The sequence below is a fragment of the Amphiprion ocellaris genome, chromosome 8 (assembly GCF_022539595.1).
Source record: "Amphiprion ocellaris isolate individual 3 ecotype Okinawa chromosome 8, ASM2253959v1, whole genome shotgun sequence".
Classification (NCBI taxonomy): Eukaryota; Metazoa; Chordata; class Actinopteri; family Pomacentridae; genus Amphiprion; species Amphiprion ocellaris.
In genome coordinates this window covers 27,191,984-27,217,195 of record NC_072773.1, presented here as the reverse complement: position 1 = coordinate 27,217,195, position 25,212 = coordinate 27,191,984, and the positions used below count along the sequence as shown (strand labels likewise).

General features: G+C 45.3%; 1 protein-coding gene across 4 annotated transcripts in view; it reads left to right on the top strand.

Moving 5' to 3' along the window:
• The window catches only part of zbtb46 (zinc finger and BTB domain containing 46), a 62,863-nt gene that overhangs the window by 33,008 nt on the left and 4,643 nt on the right, over positions 1-25,212 (top strand). For 2 of the 4 annotated variants that reach the window (XM_023278638.3, XM_023278637.3), the window contains exons 4-7: positions 14,790-15,071; positions 19,701-20,041; positions 21,494-21,536; positions 21,651-24,315. In XM_023278638.3, coding sequence (XP_023134406.2) covers positions 14,790-15,071; positions 19,701-20,041; positions 21,494-21,536; positions 21,651-22,450 — 1,466 coding nt within the window. In that variant the 3' untranslated portion in view covers positions 22,451-24,315. Of the gene's footprint in view, positions 1-14,789; positions 15,072-19,700; positions 20,042-21,493; positions 21,537-21,650; positions 24,316-25,212 lie in introns of those variants that run through there. The other 2 variants (XM_055012898.1, XM_023278639.3) reach the window with 2 other exon arrangements.

Genomic DNA, 25,212 nt, shown 5'->3' with positions numbered 1-25,212 from the left:
TGTGTTTGTGTGTGGTTCTTTTTGGGTCTGATAGTTGCAGAGACGCTGAAGACAGTCCTGGAAGCCACTGTCTGTCCTTCACAACTATTCGTCCCCTCCTTCTCTCCTCTATCCCTCCTTCCCTCTGTCTGTTTGGAGCCTCCTTAACATCCTGTCAATTCACACTGTCACTTCTGCTTTCACTCATGTCATACACTGGAGCTACAGCCACTTCTTGTCTACAGCATGCGAGCATGCTTGTGTGTGTGTGTGTGTGTGTGTGTGTGTGTGTGTGTGTGTGTGTGTGTGTGTGTGTGTGTGTGTGTGTGTGTGTGTGTGTGGTTTCACATTTTCACATTACATGGGCTTCAAATAAAGGCAGGGCTTTAGGTTAAACTTGCTCCTCATCGGATCCCTCTTGTTTGCTTGTCTGTTGAACCATCTGAACCCCAAAACCCACCAGTGGGTTTTGACAGACATGTTATTTAAAAAATATAGCAAAAATTATAACATTTTTCAGAGCCACAAGCTTTAAAAACTGAAAGAATTGTTGCATTTTGAACTCTCCAACGGTCCATGAACTGCTCATCTTCAGAAAACTGCACCAAATCTAAGCTTAAAATTGGGATTTTACAACCAAATCACTTGAGTCTACATGTCTTATTTAAAAATATACCAAAAATTTACAGTTTGCTGTCACTGGACAACAAAGATAACTGCTGTGCTCCTCGCTATAACCGTGAAGCCGTTGCTGACTCAGCTTCAACCAGCAGTCACATGAGGAAAAATTCTGGGACTTTTTGGCTCAACTGGGATGAGCTGCAGAGCAGAGAGGAGACAAATAGGGAAGCAAATTCTAAATGTAGGCTTAGTGGTAAAATAGCCACCATTTTTCAAACACCTGAATATATATGGGTCCATATATAATTGAGGGACTTTTGAAGTCCATGGGATAAATCTTGCACACATTTTTATTAAAAATAAAAAAATTTTTATATTTTTTATGTTCATTGTGATCATGTGTTTACAAATTCCATAATTATTTATCATGGAAGCAATCACTTATTAATAAAATATGACAGTGTATCACTAAAATGTCAACTAAATAACCGTCCCAATTTAATAACAATCACCTTCTAATTAGCTAAACAATAATAAAATGAGCTTATTCAAAAATTGTTTTGATTGTGTTCTTGTTATTAAGTTGAGATAATCATGACAGATGTTTCTTTTTTGACAATATATCAAATTTTGTATGGAATATAACAAATTGCATCTGTGTCGGAGAAATCACTTTCAATTAAGTTACCCATTACAAAAACACCTCTCAGGTAAGTGTGTTAATTCCAGATCACATGACCTGCTCCACATGATGTCATTTCCTCCTGAAGAAAAGACTGGCAAGACTCCAAGGCTTTCTGAGTTATTTAATATAAAGTAGTGTGTAAGTGAAGTATGGATTTATGGCACGTCAACAGTGTTACTACAATATCTTTATAAAAAAAACTTTCTATTTAAATTTTACTCAAATGTATATATAATATTTAGAAGAATCTTTCTCTAAAAATGCCATGTGGTGTTTGGTTATAGGCGGCCATGTTGATTTTAGGCCTGAAAACAGCAAAAAAGTCAACTATGATACAAAAAGTCCCGCCATTATATATTGACCCACATATGAATATTGTACTTGCTGATTTCAGTTTATCTCATTTTAAAAAATGAAAATAATCAATGAAATGTAGCCACAGCCAAAAAAAATGTCCAGAAACTGCTTGGGGTTCGCAGGGTTATTTTACTTGTACCATCATATCTGTAAACATAAATAATTACAATTGCCATGTAAATATAGAATGCTAAATACCTACTTTTTATTGTCTTACATTCCAGTGTAAGGATTCTTCGCCTCTGTGGTTTCCTTCACTTCTTGTCCACCAGTGCACCAAATTTCCAGTTGACATGAAAGTTTTATCTGATTTTACCTGACTTATGTAATTTTAAGAACTGTCTTGTTAGTTTTAGGTATTGAGCAACTTGTTTCACATGAACACACACATCACGCAGTAAAGTCAGTCTTACCTTGTTGAAAGTGTCTGTATTCTGTCCTATTGTATAAGCATTTGCCAAAAGAAAAACTGTAAAATGAAGAGATTTGCTTTGATGAACTTAGATAAATATTTCCTCTGTTACACCAGCAGCTAACCTGGAATTGGTATCAGGGTTTCAACTCTCTATATAATCTGCTTCTTGCTGCTAAACACAGCTATTTTTTTAAAGGAGGCCAAGCTCTTCTTTGTTCCAACTACCTCCCTCTCTTCTCCAACCCCTTTGCCCCAGATCACCTGCCGGCCCGCACTCCTCATTGTTTCCGCCTTCCTCCCTGCAACTCTTTCCTCCTCGCTACCCTCATATTCTAGCAGCAGCATGCAAAGAATAACCTCATCTGATTCATTTCATCTCTATTCCACTCTCTTCTATCTTTCTTTTTCAGCCCCCACTGCTCTTCCTCTTCCTCGTATCTCTGGATCTGAAATGGGTCATGTGCTTGTTTCAGGTGGGACCTCCCCCAGCAGGGGTGCCCGTATCTCTTTTTTTTTTTTTTCCATTAACACTAATTCCCCAGTTGAGACTACACCTGACCTGAACGGGGGGAAAAAAAGTTTAAGGGGCCCTCATGAATGCAGAGTGAATGAGAAACAACATATTAGAAAGTGGAGGCTTGATGAAGTTTTCTTTTAAGTGTTGGTGGTGAGACAGAGACGGAGAGGAGATTGTGCGTTTGCTTGCGTAATTGTAATTGTGTAATTGTGACGCCGGCAGCTTTTGTTTGGCGGTTAAACTGTTTGGCCTTCCCATAGCTCATCTGGCCTCAGAGACATCCAGCTTCAAGGTTTAGTGTGTGTTTCAGTGTGTGTGCATGAGAAGAGGAAGCAAGCAATGGGGGTGAGAGTTTGATAGCGCAGGACACACAGACCCGACTCACCCCGGCCTCCCCCGTCTCCCCCTCCATACCCTTCTGTTTAGGCCTTGATAAGTGGAGCCGGAGTCTGTGGGGGTTAGGGATTCCTGTCTGGCACAAACGCACACGTACACATAGAAACACACACACACACACTTTGGGATCCGCCCGCTCCACATTCCTGTGTCCGACTAAGGAAGCAGCCCAGCCGTCTTCCCCTCCACTCCCAAATTATCCCCTTCTCCTAAAGTCACTGCATACTTATCGCACGCCTCTCTACCTCTCGCTGCCACTCTGACTCATGCAGACCTCCTCTGTCTGCCGTGTTTTCATCCTCTCGATGCTTCCACTGAGCGCGCCGCTAACAGCACGTCTGATCATCCGGCAGTGGGTCGGAGAATGTTTTATAGGAGCGAGTGCCGCTACGGTGACATAATGTCACCCTTTTTGCGGCGCAATTGCAAGTTCAGGACATCATTTTTTATGATGCTGATGATGCGATCTGTCACTGACTAGAAAAACACCCAAAACTGCACTGGAAACATTAGAATGAACTCATCGCATGACCATTTATTGAGGAAAGGTTAAGCTCATACATAGGATTTTTCTTAACTTTTCCCCCTTTTCCCCATCTTGTTCATTCACCCTCTCCCCTCTGCTTTCTCACTCTGTTTATATATTTTCCTCCTTTCTCTCACTCCCCTCCCGTTCCTCCCTGCCTTTAAGGGGTGTGTTACAGAGGTTAGAAAGGGGTCATGTGGTCTCACGCTGCCCTTCTCTCTAATGGCTTCTTAATGAGAGAGTCAGAGAGGGAAGAGAGAGGAGCAGCAGGGTTGAGCTATCAGTGGTTCTGCTTAGGGGCCCTGACTCTCTCTTTATGTGTGTGTGTGTGTGTGCGTGTGTGTGTGTGTGTGTGTGCGTGCGTGCATGTGTGTGTCCATGTGACCGACCCTTTGCTCCAATTCGAGCCCTTTCTGCGCTCCACGCTCCTCTCTGGGGGGAAAGAGGAAATGACACGTTTGTAGCCTCGAATAAGCGCCGTGGCTCGTCACACGCACCGTCCACTGGGTCTGGCTCGGGGGGTGGATGGGAGATGTTATGGAGGTGAGGGAGGGAAGAGGGGTGAGGGGGAAGGAGGAGGGTGGTGGCGGCCCCGCTCTTTAATTTGCGCAGCTTCTGCTGATTTGATCATAAGCAATTAATCTCAATGGCTCAGCTCGGCTGCAGTGGGGGGAAGAGAAGATGAATACAGTCCTCCATGCAGGCGTCCCTTGCTCTGGTTTTTCCCTTCTGTCCACACAGTGTGATTTCTACTCGTCTTAACTCTTACACTTGTATCATAGAGGGATGCATGCTGTGGCAATTCTGCTGTGGCGATTGTTTCTCCTGTCCCGTGTGATTTTCTCCCCCCCCCCACAGCAACAACCCCTTGCAAGTTTTGGCTTTGCAGGCAAATATTGCTCCAAAACCTCCATCTCTTAATCTGACTTTAAATATGTTTAAAAGGGTTTTAATGAGCCCTGAGGTAAATCAAGTGGGCGAAGAACAAGAAAAATGCAGAAAACCAAACTTTACGAGATTTTATGCAGTCAGTGCTCATCATTAGGCCCATGTTGGCTGCAGCTCCAGAACTGATTATGGAATTAGAGCTTTCAGATGAGGCCATCTTCTATTTTGGTGGGATCTTTGCAGGCTTGAGGCTGCTGAGAGGCTCGTGGAGCAGCCTGAGGTCCAAGGTTCAGACTTCTCCTGCTTGATCTTGAACTCTGTCCAACTTTAAACGGCTCAAGAAATGACACAGATCTCCACTGATCCACTAACACTAAGCTCGCAGCTCCGCTCAGGTTTGCCTCTCTCATCCAAGTCTCATATGTCTCACTTCCTTCTTCTGTTTAACCCTTTTGCTCTGTTCCCTCGATCTGACCTGATGCAAACCCTGCAACTCGTTCCCTCACTCTCCCTTTCCTGCTCAGCCGCCCTGCCAGTTTTCCATCTCCGTCTATCTCCCTCGCCCTTGCTTTTCCTCTCCATGGCACCATACTCCTCCCATGCTGAGGCCAGAGCTCTCTCCATTGTTGGAGGCAGGTTGCCAAGGATACAAGCACAGAGAAGCACAGTCTTAACGTTATGAGATGGGAGAGATGAGCAGAAAGAGGGGAGAGGGGCAATAGCCTCTATGGTCACTGGGCAGCCCGACAGCACGCTAATGCTCTCCAGAGGACATGTAACACCCCCTGCTTCCCACTTTGTCAAGTGTCCCTGTGTGGAGGGAGCACAGTGACACTGACTGTTTGTGGAGGAACCTTTTGTGCCGGTCACCTGCTCTCTGCTAGCCTGTTGTGACTGCGGCGTATGATCGCAGTGGACTTCTTCATGTGTTGTGCTTTTGTGCGTTTGTCAGGCGGCCACTTAATGCCTGGCCAGCCGGTCTACAGCACATGTATCCCCCTTAAATGAATAAAAAAAAGTCAGAAAAAGTGAAATATAAACACATGTATGGACACTGGCGTCAATGGAGGTTTTGTTTTTGCTGTGCAATGACAGATTTCTTGTCTTTTTTGTCCCTGTAGATCCTTAAATTTGCAAATGTAGTAATAACATAGTGCTAATGTACTGTTCCATCTCAGTATGACAATGCCAACCTATTTTATATAGTACAAACAAACCTAAATTTCTTGAACCAAGCAGCTTGTTTAATTCTGATGTGCTGATCTGCCTCGTTCTGTTTTCCTCAAACTAATTTTGGGAAAATTCTGAATGCGCATAAGAAGATCACGACAAAATACTAAGGTGCAATAAGGCTAAAGCATTAAATATGCAGGAAGGTACAGACACTTAAGTCCAATGCAGGTGATTAATTAATGATTTTTCATTAATCCGGGGATTAGAATTTATCCATTAATGATTTCATTCATTTCATGATTAAAACAAAGGAAAAAAAAGTGATTTGTGATTCACTAAAACAGGAGGGCACACAGATGCAGATGTGGCCTCTGTAGTCAGACAACACATCCTTGTGGCTATATGGAAAGTACAATTTGGGTGAACCAGACTTTTTTCTTTTTTTTTTACATAAGTTTAATAGGAGGTTATATCATGTTTTTTCTCACCTCACCAGTGTCTTTTTTTACTCAACCTGTTTTAACATATAATTCATCTCATTTACAGTTCCAGCATCTGCTCCAGAATGTGCAGCTGGAATCATATCGACGGTGTCCAACTTTGTTTGCTCGTTAAAGTCGTTTCACATTTATTTCCACGGAGCAGTAAAGGAGTAATTCCAGCTAGCTAGTTAGCCTTGAGCTTTCCAGTTGGTCAGCGCGAGACGAGGAGTGTGTTTAGCCCACACACACCAGTTACCCACAGGCTCGGCACAGCATCCCCACCCAGAGCCTTTGTCATTTTTCCTCCTCCACTTTCCATTATCCCTCCTCTCAACCTCTCTCCGTCCCACCTCACCCTTCTAACGCGACCCTGGATCGGGCTGGATGTGGCTTTTGGGCTCGTTCACCAGGTTCCCCCTCCCTCCTCCTCTGTGCATAAAGCCAAAACGTAACCTCTCTCTCTCTCTCTCTCTCTCTCTCAATCTTTCGATCTCTCTCTTTGCTCTTAGCACAAAGCCCTGCGTGTCTGCCTTCCTTCCCCACCCAGCATTCTTTCCCCATGCAGACCTCTCCCCCGCTCTCTCTCTCTCTCTCTCTCTCTGTCGACTTCCCTCCTACCCGCCAACTCGCTCAGCCTCACCCTACCTTTCATTAGCCCACTCTTTATCTCTCACACAGTCACTCGGCTCGCTCTCTCTCTCTCCCTCCTCTCTCGCTCCTATCTCTCTCCAGCTTTTACACTCTCCCCCCTCTCCCTTTTTTCCTCGCTCTCTCTCCCCTCCTCAGTTGCTTTGGCTTTTGTTTCTGGTACATCTTCATTTATTCCTCTCTCTCTCTCTCCCTCTTTCCCTGCTGACCCTATTATTTTTATATTCTCTCTCCCTCTCTCTCTCTCTCTTCCATCACTCCCCCTCTCTCCCTCTCTCTACCTCCCTCCCACTCCTCTCAGTCCCTCTAAGCTGCATTAACTCCCCAGATTACCTTGAGCCCTGCAATCCTCCATCCCCCACGCACTCACCCGCTCTTCCTTCCCTCCCTTCCTTCACTCATTCACTCGCTCACCGAGACTACGTCCGCACCGAGGCGGCTAATTTTGAAAAGGTGCATTTGACATTTTTCCATCCACGCTGGAAAACAGAATCTCTTGTTCAGTGCCTTGAACAAAACTGTGGATCACTGTCAACATCTGTTAATGAGTAGGACAGACACAGCCAAGTTAAGCCTGAGTTTTGTCGCCTCCCACTCTCCATGATTACCCAGCGGAACTCGTGATAAGTTCTTCTCGTTTACATATTTCTCTGTTTTTGCTTGTCAGACAACTGAATGAATACAAAAAAAGCAATCTGATCGCGCACCATCGGCGCTACCTGTTCACCTGCTGAACTGCAATGCCTCCTCCGTTTTACTGAGACATCGATCAAGTCCCTGTTTTATGATGGCGAATTAAACTCCATAATGATTACTATTGATTACACTTCTGTAATTTGACCATTTAAAACAACAATAAATTCAAGCATCATCAGAGGATTCAAGAAAATTTCCTCCTGAACTTCACTGCCGCACAGCCTTCAACTACATTTACACTGATGACTTCTGAAAGTTTGGTTGTCCCTGTCCTCCTGACCACCTTTAGGCTTTGACCGATTGGCGATGTTAGTTGTTTGCATATTTGCCATTGTAGTTCCCTGATACACAAAAGGTCTGGTCACACTGAAACTTACAGTAAAGGGGCAAAAAAGGCAAATCAGCTCATTTAACCACAAAGGCAGAGACATGCAGTATTTTCAGTGCCATTTGTCAGTTTGCTTGTCTGTCTGTTGGCGAATTTCATGAAATTTAGTGGAAAGTGGAACATGGGTGATGCAGGAACGCATTACATTTTGGTGCAGATTTGAATTGCTCTTTAGATTGGAAGATGGGGCATTGGCCTTGGCAGAGGACTGTGTTTCTTGAATGCGCTTCTGGTTCCAAAGAATTGCACCTAAATCTAAAGTAGTTTTTTGCATACTCCTACTGTCAGACAAACAGCAATGAAAACATACCTCCGCTTGAGCTTTCACTTTGGCAGAGGAAAAACTAAATACAAGAAACTATTGTGGCTCATGAGCTGTGTTATGACATCCACTTTAATTTAACCTCCCCTGTCAGAATATACACTTCATCACAAAAGAGAAATGGTTTGAAGACCGTAGTCGTGGTATAACCACATTACATTTGAATAAACTGCATGAACTTAAATTATTGGTTCATTGAGGTTAGCATGTTCCTTGCGAGACCTTTCACTTCGCCAGTCATTCCATATCGAATGAAAAGGTGCACAATCCTCAACTCCGCTCAATTCAATGTTATTTATATAGCACATTTGATCCAAAGTGCTTTACAATACACAGAGGAAAACAAACCAAAAGGAAAGAAGACAGAACAGGAGGGGAAAATAAAAGAGGTAAATCTTGAGAAAAAAAATGCCAGTGGGGAGTAAACAGCCGAGTTCAAAAGATGCTCTGAGAGTAAAGGCCAATTCATGGTTTCCACATGACTGATGCGGACTTTGAAAGCAGACAGTGAATGTGCATGTGGTTCTATTCATACTATACTAGGTGCGTGTCAGTCTACGCCAATGGTTACTGCCCCTCATATTGAACACAGGAAAACACAAGGGGTTCAGGTGGATATTTCCGAACGGCTTACTCTAGCTTTGTACTTTTTGCAGGGTAAAGCAGGTAGTAGGCTGTAGCACTGTTTCTGTGTGATTATTCCCAATATGTGCCCAGTACAGTGGGTAGACATTGCACAGGATTTCTGTAGAATTCAGAACTTTCTACTGTCAATGAAAAGCATGTAAAATCAAAACACAGAGAATGTCCAGCAGTGACTACTTCGATTGCAAGTCTTTTAATGATGAATTACACAGGTGGGGATGATCTCACAGCTAGCATGAGTAAAGGCCACAGTTTGGGTCACATGTCCGGCAAACTTGGATGGATGATGAAAGTTATGTCATGGGTACCCTAGTGGACACACCGACACAGAAAGCCTGAATTAACTTGAGGCCTGTGCTACGGACACAGAGTCTGCAAGGGTCCACGTGAAGTAAATTTCATCACTGCATGTGCAGCCTAAAATTTGTCTCTGTGTAGCGACTATGCTACCCAGGTAGTAGCGTGCATGTGCAGAATATGTGCACGTTTAAACCATACTCCAGTCGACTGCAGTACAACAACTAAGCGTCCGAGTTGTCCACATCAGTCTGTGTGCATATGCATGATTATAATGAAGTGTTGATTGTGACTGATGAGCTCTTGCCCTGCTGGCTAGCATGTAAGGCCAGTGTTGTGTTATGCCTTCAGCATCCATGAAGTGGATGAGTTCCCGTGGACTCATGCAACCCAAAATTTGAGTCTGTGGATTCCGAGTGGACCAGAAAGTGAGTGCTATATTAAAAGTCAATGTGTGCATACACAAAGGACTAGAATCAAGGATTTAGCAGTAGGCTGACAAATGTGCTGATGAATTTTGTTGCACCGTGTTCTAGTGTGACAACACTTACAAAAAGATGAGGATCAAATCATACCTGGAACAGAGGAATATCAACCGCATCAATGTTCCTTATGAACACCAGCTGAGGAGGCAACAGTTGCCTGTTTCTGCCTTACTGAGAGATCACATTACACCACCTCCTGATATAATAGCTCCTCTGCCTATATGTTCACCTCCTCATCACATCTCGCGGATACGCAGCGTTGCCGTCTGAATGTGGACTCGGGCAAAGACGCAGAGAAAAAGGAAGCATTTTCAAATTTAGCTGGTTTACTGTAGATGCGCTCTCATACACTTGCTGGTTCGCCCCCACCGTCCCTACCCAGCCCTCCCTCCCACAGCCTCTGTAACCTCCCCCTCACCTCTCCTCGCTTCCCCTTCACTCACCCACCCACCCACACTCCATCACCCCACCGTCCACCTCTCACCCCACCACTCTTGCAATCGTTGTGTTCCTCTTCTCTTCTCTCCTCTCCTCCCCTCCACCCACACTCTCTCTTTTTCTCTGAGCCCCCAGCAGTACCACCATCACTACCAGCACCATCATCTCTCTCTCTCTCTCTCCCCTGTCCTTTACCACTCTCTTCCCTCTGTCCCTCCCTCCTCTAAAGCCTTCAGGCTCTACTTGATTTATGCTTGCCCTCCCTATCCACACACCCCACCACCACCACCCACCCATCCCTATCTCTCCTGGAGGTTGTGGCCCGGCTAGTCCCTAAAAACAACAGAGAGAGAGAGAGAGAGAGAAAGAGAAAGAGAGTGAGAGAGAGAGAGAGAGAGAATAACAACCTCTTTTACTTTCCATCCTCCCTCCTTTTTAACCCAGCATTTTTTTCATTCCCCTCTCCCACACTGCTTTTTAAATTGCCTCTGAATTCTTGAGCTGTTTTAGTGCCTCACTCCCCCTTCTTGGCTGAAATTACTTTTTTACCCTCTCAAACTCTGGCATGCTGAAGAAGCAAGTTCCACCTTCCCTCCCCTCTTTGTCCACTCGAGGACAAATACGCACTAATCACACGTACAGTTTATGGAGCCGCTCGCGATATAAAGGTGAAGGAGAGGCTTTCATTTTTTTCTCCTCTCATTTTTGGGAAGCATGACGCTGTAATGTTGCATAGACAACGCGGCAAGCGATGGAGTCTCATGACAACACGGCTCTTGTAATGCCTCGTCCTTTTCAACCTCGGGCTAGCCGAGCCATTAACCGGGCTGACTCGGGGCAAGGCTTCTTTCTGTGTCTTTTATTGTCACACACACATATACACATTGAGATACACAGTGAGAGAGTCTTTCTCCTTTGTTTGCACTCTCCCATACTCAAACATGCACACAAGCCCTACTTTCTTCTCTGACAGCTCTCTTGTGGTCGACAAGCCTCAGTAACTCGTTGCTTAACCACCCTGGACTGTTTTCTCTCCATTGTGTTTGGCTACTGTCTCTGTTGATTTGAAGGTGTGGTGAGTGTGTGCGTTTGACTCGAGGTGTTAAAGGAGTGCGTCCATCAACAGCTGGGTCATGTGCAGATGCGTATAAATGTATATTTTTGCTTTTTTTTCCCCATCGTTTAGCCATCAAAACTTGTATTTTTGGAAAATGAAAACTCCCTCGCGCAGCAGCGCTAAGCTTAGTTTGGAGACGAGGGAGGCATTTGTTGAGACGCTCGCACAGCTCGCTACACACAATCGCACAATCAGAACAGAAGATCAGAGGTCAAGCTGGGTCAGTTGACCCTTCCCTCCCTTTTCAGGCCTTCTCTCTCCTCCTTTTTACTGCGTCAAAGCGCGCTCTCTAATAACATGACTCCCATTGCGAAGCACGCACGCACACACAAACACACACACACACACACACACACACACACCACTCAGATATACAGTGCAGCTTCCAGCCACAGCACATAAAACTATATCTTCTATCCATTAGTCGTAACTCTCTCAATAGATGATAAATGCAGCATTCCTCGCACACATTTGAAGTATAGTTCAACACACACATCTTTTATTCCAAGGCAAGTCTTATTTCTCCTTTGCTTTTTCCCACTCAAGCCCCTACATAGCTCGCAGCATCGCTCACACACACACACACATGAGCGCGTGCACACACACACACATAAACACACACATGAACAAAGAGAACCACCATTTCCACATATTTGTCTCTCCTTTTAAAAGGGGGTTTTATTTAGCATAAATGTTGAAGCCAAGGGTGCCTGGCTACCATGGCAACCAAATTAAACGGAGGATCTCTTCAGAAAGCAGAAATCTAAATTATTCGGACTCTTTTATGAAGGGGAAAATGAAAATTCCCTTCACTGTACAGAGACCGCTGCACTGTAAAGACAGAAAAAAGAGAGGAAAAAAGATGAGGAAAATGCTATTGTTTTTTTGTATCTGACCATGCAGTTCAAAGACATATTCCAGGCCATTGAAATTCATAGGTTGTCTCATGACAACCGCTACGTTAACACTCAGCATATGTGCACAAAGGAATGATGTAACCACAGTGTCTCTAAAACTCCGGATAAACCTATTGCCTTTGAAAGACACCACAATATGTGTGTCTACAAATCCTCAACCAAACCAGGCTCACGTATGATGAAATGCATAAGCTGCGTGCATGGGATTAGGTGCGACTGTTTCTGGTGTGGTAAATGATTTTATCTGTCAGAACAGGATGAGGTTTAAGTAACACACCATCTACGCAGGCCCGATAAAGCTTACATAAGTGAAGGAGGATTATGCAGTATATTCCGATTATTTGGAGCGAAAGCCTGTTTGCGGTCAGCTGAATACTAATTTCTAATATTTCACGCTTAGTCTCGGATATGTGGATATATCCTCAGAAAACAGGATACTGTAGGTTTCACACTGGAGTTTGCCAGCGGGACGGACAGAGTTGATCGCTAATGTGGAAAACACAGATATTCATTTCACGCGTTTTTGTAGCAGACAGAAGTTTGACTGATCTGCGCGCGGACATTGTGAAGCGATCTATAACTCAATCTGCGGCGTGTGCATGAAGCGCTGTTACTGTTTGACTGCGAGGAGGGCGGACATGTTCCATCTGTAGACGCACGTGTCCAGGGGATGCTGGGAAAAGTGGTCAGGGGTCGTTCACTCATCCAGTGAACAGATGAGTGGAGGGAGATGGGGGTCAAAGATGACCCTCTTTTTCTCTCTCCCTCTCTTTCGCTTCCTCTCCTTCCATTTGTCTGTCTCTCCTTTCGCCATGTACGTGTGTGTGTGTGTATGTGTGTGTGTTTGTGCATGTGTGTGCATTGTTGTTGGCCAACAGCAGATCTATGTTATTGATTGACTCCTGTGGCTGCTGGGCTGCCCACTGAAGGAGGGGGCAGAGCTCTAATGAATTCCTGCACCTCGTGCCCCTTTGCGCCAACCCCTACACCCCCTCCTTAATTAACTTTGTGTGTGTTTGTGTGTGCGCGGGCGGGTTCGGGGGTGTGCGTGGACGCATGCGTGTGTGTGTGTTTTTTTTTTTTATTTTTTATGTGTCTCCACTGTGCTTCCTCCACAGCTCAACACCCCCGCTTTTACACTCCCCTGCCTTTTTTTTTCCTTCCTTTATCTCTCTTTCTCTTAGTACCCTGTCCATGCCTGCCTTCTTTCTTCTCCTATTTTATCCCCTATTTTTATATCTGGTGTCTCGTAGTAGTTTGATGGCTGCTGATTACTTCGTATGTATGTCACTCTTATCTGTCGCGCCCCATCTCCTTCTGCCGTCCTCAATATCTCACTCTACACCTTTCAGATATATGTGTGCGTGTGCAGCCGTGCATACAGAACGTGCATCCATCCATCCATCTGATCTGTGATCATTTTATCTGTACTGAGCATGAAAAATAACTGACAGCGTGTGCGTGTGTGTGTGTTTGTGTGTGTGTGTGTGAGAGAGAGAGAGAGAGAGAGAGAGAGAGAGGGTGGTCAGCATTGACCCAGTAGGCTGTGAAAAGGCTGTATACCCATCGGTATTCCAGACGTGGAGGCAAACTACTGTCTCTGTCACCTTGACTCCCCCTGCAGCAGACGAGCACCGGGCTGCACCGAGGAAACACTTAGCACTACCTGACTGTAGTTAAAATGGACAATAGGGCTATTCTGTTGCCTCGCTCCAGTTTTTTTTTGTGCTCTTTCTCCCCTCCTCTGCTTTCTCATTTCTGTTCCTCGCGGCCCCACGTCACCCTGGTTTCTGTCTTCACGTTGTTTATCCCCCATTAGCTTTAAGTGTGATTTCTGCATGGGCTGTGTGGACGTATATAAAAGGATGTCAGAGGGTGTCTGTCCAGAACAATCACACGTAATTATGTACACACTTCCCTTCAGGCAACACGCAAGTCTGCATTAGCGCTCAGAAGTCTGTGCGTGTTTGTTTTAGGTGTAGACAAGGCATTCTTTCAAAGTCTTTAAGCCGGCGATGTGCCTGGTGTGTATTTTTGTCTAAGTCTTTGTTAGAGAAAGCAACCTGTCATCAGTTAAATATCAATTAGGAGGCAATGAAAATGTGTTTGTGTGTCCATATTTGCGTGCGTGTGTGTGTTTGTTTGTGCCGGTTTAAGTGTGGAGCGGAGCTGTCGTCAGCAGTGTGGTCTGACAGTCTTGTAGATCTACAGTGGAACCTCCAGCGACATGTCTGCTGCTGACAGCTTCTCTCTGCTTTCAACCACTCTGATGGCTAAACGCACACATAAACACACACACACACACACACACGCACACACCACGTCTGCCTTTCTGTCTCTTTATGATCTCCCTGTATTTTTGTTGACTGATGATGATGAGGTATGTTAGGGAGTCGAGGAGAGAGGGAGATGAATCAGAGCGGTGACGTGTTGGTAGTCGCTACCGAAAACACTGGGTGTAAACGATGACTTGGCTGAGAGGTTTGAAAGAATTGGTTTAATATGGAGGTTCTTTTTTTTGGTATATCTCTGTCAGGTGAAACCTTCTGAACTGACAACTTTACAAGCACAGTGTCAGGGTTTTTGTAGTTTGACCATCCCTTTTTTATCCCCTGTGAAGTGACAGAATTTTCCGCCTGTAGAGAAGCATGTAATACCCTTTAATGAATTACTGCGTGCCGTGTTCTCAGGTATTGCCCCAGAACACCTGCTTAACATTCTGGTTTAATGTCAGTATTGATAGCTGCACGCTGACAGAAGAACCTCACCTATCTCCTCTTACTTCATCTCTACTCAGGGGCAGACGTGACCGAACCCAACAGCTCAGACAGCCGTGGCGAGCGCCTCGACTTCTTCCTCAAACAGGAAGAGGCCCTCACCACAGAGGCCGGCTTCCTGGGCACGAACGAATCGGAGGAGGGCGGCGGAGGAGCCGGGGGCGGGACGATCTCGTCTGTAGCCAATCTGAAGGCAGCGCTGATGAGTAAGAACAGCCTGCTGTCACTGCGGGCTGAGATGATGGGAGATGATAACCCCTTGCTGTATGAGTACCTGCCCAAAGGAGGACACTCCCTGTCTTGTAAGTCACTATTTACAAGCACTTTGCTCACACTGATTGTTACGCGCACACACACACACACACACACTCATAAGCAGCTACAAATTTAACTTACAACTCACATATACACAAAGTCAACTTTTCTAGTGCATCTTTGAGCACCTGCTTATGTGGTCACCTGTGACACATAAAACATACAGGCTTGACCGCTTTTGGCATGAGTGTCCTCTGCTGCACAGTATTTTACCTCATCAGCCACTGTATTTGGATAACTCTGAATGTGTGTGTGTTTGTGTGTGTGTGTGTGTGTGTGTGTGTGTGTGTGTGGTGCCACTTGAGTGTGCAACCAGTTTGTGTGGCAACGCCGGTGATGACTAGTCAGCAGTGACTCAGTGAGAGAACATTTTGCTGGGATCGCTCTTGCTGTCTTGAGAAAATTTGTTTGGTTTTATGTGACAGTTTCTTTGTGCGTATCAGTGGGTCTACGGCTGCATTTCACAGCAGCAAAATAACACGACAGAACAGCAGCAACTGTTCAGATATTTTTTACTTAATTGTTCTGCTCAACTACAAAAACAAGCCTCTGCGTGCCGTCGAAGGCGTCTTCGACATTAGTATTTTCCTCGCATTCGTTCATTTGAAGATATTTGGTATCGTGTGAGACAAACACAATTACAGCAAGTGATAATAATGTGAGCTTTAAGTGTTTTTTTTATCATCATGAATGATTGTGCAACCCGTATGTGAACAGTTTTTTTTGTTTCAATTTGTGCGTGCAACAACCGTCCTTTCCCCCTTTGACATTTTCATCTTATCTGGGGTAAAAGAGACCCTTATATCACTGATTATATTCCACTCCATTCCTCCAGATACTGTGCAATAAACCATTTTCTAATCCTATCAATAATAGATCAATAAGCAGCTGCATTTGTGCTTAGTTTATCGATGTGAACAAGAGAATTTTTCTGTGTTCAGACAGTTTTTTTGCCTTTCAGTGAGGGTGTTAAACTGTCAGTGTGTCTGCATGTGTGTATCTGTGTGTGTGTGTGCCCTAGTGTGAGTGTATATTTGCTTGAGTCCATGTCCGCGTGGGCACATTTGTGTGTGTGTGTGTGTGTGTGTGTATGTGTGTGTTCAACTTGTGTGTTTGTTTCTTTTGCTTTTACTGGCTAGTAATTGGATCTTTTGTCCCGAGTTCTGCCAGTTTTTGTGAGTGGAAGAAAGGCAAAGGAAGGGTACAACTCCGAGCCTAGTCATGTCTATTGAGTTGAGCCCCACTCACCTACAAAATAAAAGACAGGGCCAAGACTGAATAGACCAAAACACACGTTCACCACTGCACGCACTCGCACACGCACGTCACATCGCATCACCCCTTTTGTGCAAGTGTTAAGTGTGTGGGATTGAGATGTTTCTGTTGGCTTAAAGAGGAGAATCAGATGCTGTCACAGCACAGATAGACAGCCTCACAAGCTTCAGAAAAGAGAAGAGGAGGCTTTTTGATACACACTCAGACTTTACAGACATACTCAGCCTTGACTATATGAATAGGACATTTGGAGAATTCAGAGAATGTTAATCATTTGTACCCTGCATAGAAAAAAAAAAACACGTTAAATGAGCCCTATATCTGTATTTCAGCTGTCACCAAAGAAACCTCACGGAGGTTTTTGGTTAGCCAAACCCTATTTTCTATTCCCTACACAATAGGGGTTGGGGAAATGGGCTTGTCGAGATGGCCAACAACCTCCCCTCCCACCCCGGGTCTGTCCCTGTGTCTAAATGAGGATAGAAAATAAACAAACACTGTACCTCAGATTACTGGGCGGAGGATAAGTCTGCCTGGTTTGACAGATCACCGCTCCCTCCCTCCTTCCTCCCAGCCCTTTTCCCCCTTCTCCTGTTCTCCTCCCCTGCTTCTCCTTCACCCCTGCTTAACATCCTTCCTGTCCTTTTCTCCCTCCCGTACTCCCCCTCACACCATCCCTCCCTCCATCTATTTCTCCTTCACCCCTCCTTAACACTCATCCCTCACGCTCTCCCTCACTCCCTCCCCTTCTGGCCAGCTCTTGCGGTTCCTCCTTATTTGTCTCACTCCTGTCTTTTCCCCCCTCTTTTACTTCGGCCGTGGAGCATCAAAGCATGTTGGTTTTAAAATCCTGGGAAAGTATCGATCTAGACGGAGAGGAGCTAGAGCAAGGTCACCTGGCCCGATTCAAGAGAGACCACTGAATATCAGCAAAAGGCCTTGACATTCTGTCTCCCACTCCCTCTCCTCCTCCTTTCTCTTTTTCTTTCTTTTCTGTGTAATTGACTGTTTAATAAAACATGTTTCTTGTAAAGATTCATAAGTCCAAAATCTAGACTAAACTGAGAACCAGCGTTCTACAGTTGAATTTCCCTTTCTCCTGATAGCAAACTGATCCGACTCACCCTGTTGACAGGAAGCACAATTCAAATGCACAGCTCCTCTTTGCGATCCTTTGCATGGGTCATGGACTACATCCTCTGTGCACGAGGAATGCCAAAATACAGTAAAACCAGTCTGTATGTCAATCAGCCTCGAAAATCCAATTAAGATCATTGGGATTTGGCCCCACTACCCCTCTGTACGTCAGACAGTCAATGCCAGACAATAGATTTTGCTGGACCATCCCTGCGCACCTGCCTACACTGCCACCGCGAACGGGCTGTAAAGAACATCCAATTAACTATAGGGATCATACTGACATTATTGAACTTTTCTCTCCACTGCCAGCTCTCATCACTTCACATCTACTTTCGAAAATTGACTCACCCCGTACAACAGCTCCCTGTGGCTCCATAGCTGCTCTCCAGGGATTTTTCTGGATGTATGCATGATTGCAACACAAATTTAAAACATGGATCAAGTATAGCGATGCCATAGGTCTGTCTCTGTTTTTAAATGTGTGAGTAAAAGCATAAACAGTGACAGATAAATAAAATAAAGGTTTGCCACAATATTTTCGATTCATTAACTTTGTTTATAAACTTTGTGGTTGCCGGCGCTTTTCTAAAAGTCTCTTTACCTGCATGAGGAAAATAAAGTGTCTAAAACATGAATGGAAATTTGTTGTATCTTTTAAAACAGTAAAAGGACAATAAAACCGTCCAGAGGTTATTTCAAACAAGGCCTCACTAAGCCTTATTTGCTACGGAGTCATGGTTCGATCTGGCTATTTTCTCCTAATAGACTTACAAAGTCTTAGTTTATTAGCTGGTGGTAACTGGTCAACCTCCTTACAGTTATTACCTCCCTAAAGCCTAAACACACCTAATGAGTCTTGATGCTATTCTGATGGCAGGTGGAAGGATCTACGCATGTTTTAGTTTGTATATGATCATTTTGAATCGAAGTAAGTCCGTTATTCTACATGACCGTATTAGTCTTCTTTTATCGTTCGCTCTTGTCGCTGTGCAGTGAGTCAGCCTGTTGTTATTTGTATTCTTTACAGCTTGCCAGACACGACTGCACTATCAAACTCAGTGAGACGGGATTATAAAACATACAGTTTGCATGTTCCATGTTTCTGCAAAAGGCTCCAACCAAACCAAACTGCCGTAGTTATTCCACGAGACCCTCCTTTCCTGAGAAAGCGTCTCCTGCCAGAACACCATTTGTTAATGAGCTGCTCCCTCTCACCTGTAGCTCATCCTTTTACTCTCTGTCTTTGTCTCTTCCTCGCTCTTAATGTTGTTTCTCCTGTCACTGCCGGGGTGGGGAAGAAGAGATGGGGAGTAAAGCATTTGTGTGTGTTCTCAGTAAGTGGGAGTGGGGAGTGTCGGGTGCGGTAGTTTAACATTCCAGGAATCCGTCCACGGTCGAGCCTCATGGTTGTGTGATTCTGTCCGTTGCGCAGAGGAGGGCAATGAATGGCTAACCCACTGCATAACTCTGGAGACATTCCCCAAAATGCTGCCCACACTTGCACATACACGCTGTCGAGAATAACCTGCAATACATCATACTTTGATTAATACGCACTATTAATCAAAGGAGGGGAAAAAAAGAGAAGGAGATGCACTCTTGGTAGCAGCTAATGGTGATATTAATGTAGCAGAAAAGCTTATGGAAAGGCTCTGCAAGAAATTTCAAATTCTTTATCCAGCGTGCCTTAACTTGTTGCTGGTAAACATCTTACATGGTCGATGTAGTCGTCCTTTACCCTGCGTGTACAAAAAGTCTTCACTCGAGCTGCAAGATGGCTCCTCTCCAAAACAATCTCCCTCCACGCTACAGAGGATCCTCAAGCCCTCTCCTTATATGCATTTTATTCACTCACACAACAACACATGCACACTCTCTCACAAAACACACACACACACACACACACACGCTGCCATCCTCTGCGCACGCATGTGGGTGGAAGGAGAAGGAGAGCAGAGGAGTGAAAGAAAAAAAGAGAGAAAGAGAGAAGAGAAGCCCTAACCCTTTCCCCTTGGCTGGTGGAAAGTGAAACTTCAGAGTTTTTCTTCCTCCCCCTCTCCATAGTGTTTGATAGTGTAGCACTGGCAGCCTCTGTGTGCCCCCCTGCCCACTCTCTCCCGTTGTGTTCTGGTGGCCAGCTGCTAGCAGAGATGCAGTTGTACGTGAGTGGGTGGGTGAGACTCGTTTCCTGTGCTCCTCAGGGCTCCGCTCCAACAACTACTGCAGCACGCTCCGGCCAGGGGCCACGGGGGCCACTATTCATAACAAACAGGGGGCTGGCTCCTCTCCTCCTCCTCCTCCTCTTCCTCCTCTTCCTCCTCATCTTCCACCATCTTCACCACCACTACCGCCATCATCATCATCATCATCATCAACATCAGCATACTGCCCACCCACTCCACCCACGCCACTGCACCCCTCTGAGCCTCGGCCCCTGGAGGCCCCCGGTCTGCGGGCTGGGGCACCCCTGCCACGCTCAGAAGGCTTGGACATGGAAGTGGAAGAGGCCCCTGAGGGCCCCGAGCCCTCCACCTTGCCTGAGGTAAGCACACAGAGCCTGGCTCAGCTCCAGGGCAGAGGCTGCTCTCTGGGTACCGCGCCTCTTGTCAGATGAAAGTTTGTAACAGTGAGTGGAGAGAAGCATCCAGGGGGCAGCTTCACCCTGCTTCCACACACACACCGAGGGAGGTTGAGAGGTGACGGAGAGTAGGAAGTGGCCAGTGACGTGGTGGGGGGTGGGAGTTATTACAAGAAGAAGTGGGGGGTTAATGGGGTTAGGTCTCATCATTGCACAAGTGTTTTTGTTTTTTTACACTTGAGCCCATCATTGCTCAACCTCCCTCTGTATCTCATTCCCTTTGTGGAATCTGGCATATTTCCTGCTACACTGGAGAAGAAATGCTGTCTGTTTGTTTTGTTTTTTTTGATTTAATTCTTTTTTTATGTTTGTCTTTCTTTTCTGTATGCTTTGTTTGCTGTCTCTTCCTTTTCAGATTGCCTGTTCTTCACTCTCGTCTCCCTTCCTCAGATAATCTTTTAATATAGCTAGACCTGAATTCACCTTCAAGCCAGGAGTCTTTGCTCGGCATTAGCGGTAATGTAGTTTATAGTAGTTACATTAGAGATGACACATCTAGTCACAACGGCGGCGTGCGCTTAGAGATATGGCAGATAACGGGCAAGGTAGTGTGATGAGACTGAGGAGAATCAATACTAGTAGACAATGAGAGGTTTGCTCTCACAGCCCAGGAAATTGTTTGTTCTGCTCGGCATGTGTGTGCGTGAGCGCGAGAGTGGGCGTGCGTGTGTGTGCGTGGCGATATGAGCATGTGTAGATGGGAGTTGTTGTGCCAGGCGGTGTGTGTGCGGGTGAGCATTTAGGAGCAGCATTTGATTTCAGTGGACCTGCCTCCCAACAAGCCTCCCTATCTCTACGGACAAGCCATCTGTTTGCCCAGTGCATGGTGTTCTGTTCTTAGAGAGGAGGAGGAGGAGGAGGAGGAGGAGGAGGAGGTGTGTAGGGACTGAGCAAATGGGTGGGGGTGAAGGAATGGCAAGAGCGCGAGAGTAGCTGGAGAAAGGGTGAGCTGGGTTGTAGGAGAGAGGAAAGAAGTAGGGACGGGTGTTTGCTGCACCTCATGGGAGCGTTGAGTGTGTGAGTAGCAGGCAGATAATATTATTAATGCTGTAGATCAACCTAACTGCTCGTTTTGTGTCCCTTAAGACCGTTGTAGCATCCAGAACCTATCAGCTGTTTATTATTTCCATGTTTGCTTTTTAATCTCAAATAATTATCACCTTGTTTTGCTTCCTTTTTTACTTAACTTTCTGTTTTCATGTCTTTTTTTTTTCTCTTTGTGTTTCTTACATGTTAAAAAAAAACCTTGTCTTCACAGCTTGTATCACCTTCCTGCCTCCTGCATGCCCAGACAACATTCCATACAGACTGTATTAATGTGTGTGAGTGACATAACGGGATGTTTTATGCTTACAGGAAGGCATAAAAGACAAAGAAGATGTGAAAGAATACAGCACAGGTATGGTTTTAAAAAGTTCAAGCGTGTCATGGCTCGATAATTTAAGAGTTCGCGCCCACTATGCCTCACGATTTCGCTCACTTCTCGCTCTCCCCCTCCTTCTCGCTGTTTCAGCCTTGGAAGGTGACCAGTCTCTTGTCGAGAGGGATCAGATGGGCGAGGGGAGCTGTGCTGGTGGCTTGACTGTGCCTGCGTCAGTATCCATGGCTGGCAGAGGGACTAGAGGGCCGCTGGTGCTGGGAGACGAGGCTGGATCAGGGGAGAGAGTCCTGCCAGAGCACGGTGCCTGGCCCTCACAGGGGTTCGCCTGCTCCCTGTGCAAACGGCTGTTCAGCAGCCTGGAGCATCTCAGGGAACACGAATACCGCCACACCCTGTCTCTGATGGCCTTGTCCCTGGACTGGCCGAGCATGCAAGGTCCGCACCACCGACCCACCCAGCCCCATCACCAGCCTCAGTCCCAGCCCCTCCACTTCCACCAGTCTCTCTACCGCTCTGCAGTGGCCGAGCCTACGCCGGCGCGTTACCTCTGCTCCCAGTGTCCCGCCAGCTTCACCCTCAAATCTAACGCAGACCGACACGAGAAGACCATCCACTTCAAGAAGAAGCTGATGCAGTGTGTATACTGTCTGAAACACTTCAGAGACCGCACAGACCTGCACAGGCACCTGTCATCGGTGCACTCCAAAGAGAGAGGGCACACCTGCCCGGCCTGTGCCAAGGCTTTTAGCACACAGAAAAACCTGGCGACACATGTTAAAGTGTGCTGCCAGGTGGGGTCAGTGCCAGGAGCTGTGCTGGGAGGCAGCACTGGAATGGAAATGTCTCAGGGTGGGGTTATTGACCCCCTGTGGCGGCTAACTCAACAGATGAAAGCTGACAATCATAGTCGCAGTATCGATGTTGAAAACTGAGTTGATCTGCAAGCTGTATACTACACACATTCCTACCCATCACTTGGCAGTGTATCCTCACATGTGTTTTACATTCATGCCAAAAATGCTCTGTGGTGTCGTCACACTGACAAAGGAAGAATTCCTTTAAAAATCAAATGTCTGATGACATGACTTGGGACACCTCTTTTTTTTTTTATAACAGCTTGTTAAATTTAATGCCATTGTTTTTTTTTTTTAAAAAAAGGATGATTCATACAAATTTATGTGTCAAAAACGCACAATTTCTATGCAAAACAGATTTGTTTAAACAAACTTTGGACTCGTGACCAAAACTTTAGGTTTTGGTGAGCACTGACTCAACCAATAAACAGGTGAATTAGTTTCCGCTGCGGTGCTGGACAGACAGGGGGAGTCTTTCCACCTCTCAGGCCTAAACTACTTGTCTGACTCTCTGTCGCCAGTCACCAGTCTGACTAAACTCTTCTCTCCTTTTTAGGCAGAGAGATCTTTATCATAGTGTCCTCCCCTGCATTATGGACACAAAGACATTCAGATGCAGTTCATTTCTGCCAGGGACTCACAACCCACACAACCACACCACCTGCAGGAACTTTGTAGCATTGCAGCAGGGGAACAGAATACAAACCCATATCAGACTGTGACTGTTGCCAGTGTTAGTGCATCTCAATAAATAATAAGAACTGCTATGAAAGACCTCAAATAGAAATAAAAAAAAATATTTATGATTACTTTTCTTTGAATGGTCAAAGAGAAGAAAAGACAAAGATATTCAATACTTTCAACACGTAGATGCTCATCTTCACTCCTTCAGCCTGACATGACCACCTTCAGTCCGTGTTGTCAGATCGGTGCAGATGGAGGGGATGTGCTGAATGAGACAAAGCCAGCTAAAACAATAGACCAGCAGCAGCTAGGATGGGGGTTGGGTGGTGTCATTTTCTCTTTCTCTGTCCATCTCCTCTGTCCCAGATCTTTGAGTCTTGCAGTGGCTGAGTGTGGCTGGAGCTGGACAGTAATTGGCCCTTCACGGCTCCGGACCCTCTTAACCCCTGACTCCTCATCTGAAGAGGAAGTGGGGAACGAGGGGCAGATGCCCTTTAAAGCAGATGAGCTTAGTGATGTCACAACTGTGGACAGATAATGTGTGGTTGTTGGGGATCAAGAGAGACAAGTGGGGGATGCAGGAGAATAATAATGCAGGTGGTGAGGACTGAGTGGGGCGGAGGTGGATGATGTTGACAAGTGGGTTTTGCAGAATTTCGAAATCGGTGTGAACACTGGCCTGAAAATCATTGCTAATGTAAATTCACACCGGTTTCTGCCAAAATTTTCTCTTCTTTGAGTTTACAGCAGGCCTTTACCCTGCAATGAGATATTGTCTTGGTAGAGCCCATTAATGAAGGTTTATTGTGTATAATCATACTGTGAATACTATACCCAAAGGAAAGACGTCCACCTGTGTTTACCTCTAAGATTCACTTCAGCACACCGAGAATAAACTCACATATACAGTAACTCCCAAATGCCAAATCCTTTCTGCTACAAAATCCCATTTTTCAGGTTGCACTTTTTGTCCTAACCAGCAGCTGAAACAGACTGGCGGGCTCAGAGAAGTCAGGAACTAATCAGGAACTCTGCAGAGCCAGTCTTTGAGGAGAAACAAACAAACAAAAAACTGTACAGCCATTGTGTGATTTTTATGTGTTTAAGTAAGTGTTGCTGTAAATATTGAAAGATATTTCATTCTAGATTTTCTCATCGAAACCCATGTACTGTACAAAGATCTGTACTTTTTTAAACAGAATGAGATTCCGCTTGTAGATTTTATGCTGTAAATTAAACTGTGATGGAAAACGTGAAAACATTGCTGCCGTTTTCTCTATTTTATGCAAGTGCTATGTAGCCATTCACGCATCCACCACAATATTTCTCTCTTTGATTTTGTATCTTAACCGAAAAAAACTGTCTGAATGCCTAAAGCTGTTGTGCGGTTCATGTGTCCTTGCATGTTTTTTGTTAAACGTTTAATCAGAGCAGAAGTCGTTTTGCAGATGGAGGTAATTATATTGTATCACTTCAAGTTTATCACCGTTAACTGTGTGTTTTGACCCCTCCTTGATGTGTAGTAGATGTGCACAGTGCGTGTTGTGTTCCTATACTCATAAATCCAGTCATATATTGTATGCTGTCCCTGTAAAGTTTGTCATTGGCTACAACACACCAGGCACATCTGTTGCCTTGGACCCCCTTCACCTGCTTAACTACCTTTTGAATCAAGGCTTTGATAATTGGCTTACCGAGCCTCTATACAAGATTGAGGCATGGTATTAATATTTGTTTTTTTGTTTTCTTTATTTTGCTGTAGCCTCCCTTTGTGTGATTTTATTTCCCTCCCTGTGTGTGTGGGTGATTTTATTTTCTCGTCATCGTCTGCGTTTGTCTTTCTGTCTGTGTTTTTGCTGTCCATAGTAGAGACCCTCTAGAGCAACTAAGGCAGACTGACTGTTGTGTCATGTGTTTATAGTATCTCCTTGCCTTTATTGCTTTAGTATGGAGGAAGAGCTGTTGCCAGGGCAACTGTAGCTTTGACTGGGATTGGGGTGGCCATGGGAATTGATGGTACATTTCTAGACCATGGCGCTAATTAAATGTAATAACTGAAAAGTGACGTCTCGGCTTATTTAAATGAGCTTCATTCAACACTAATCAATCCCCCCTTCCTTCTCTCTCTCTTCCTGTCCTTCCTCGCTCCCCATGCC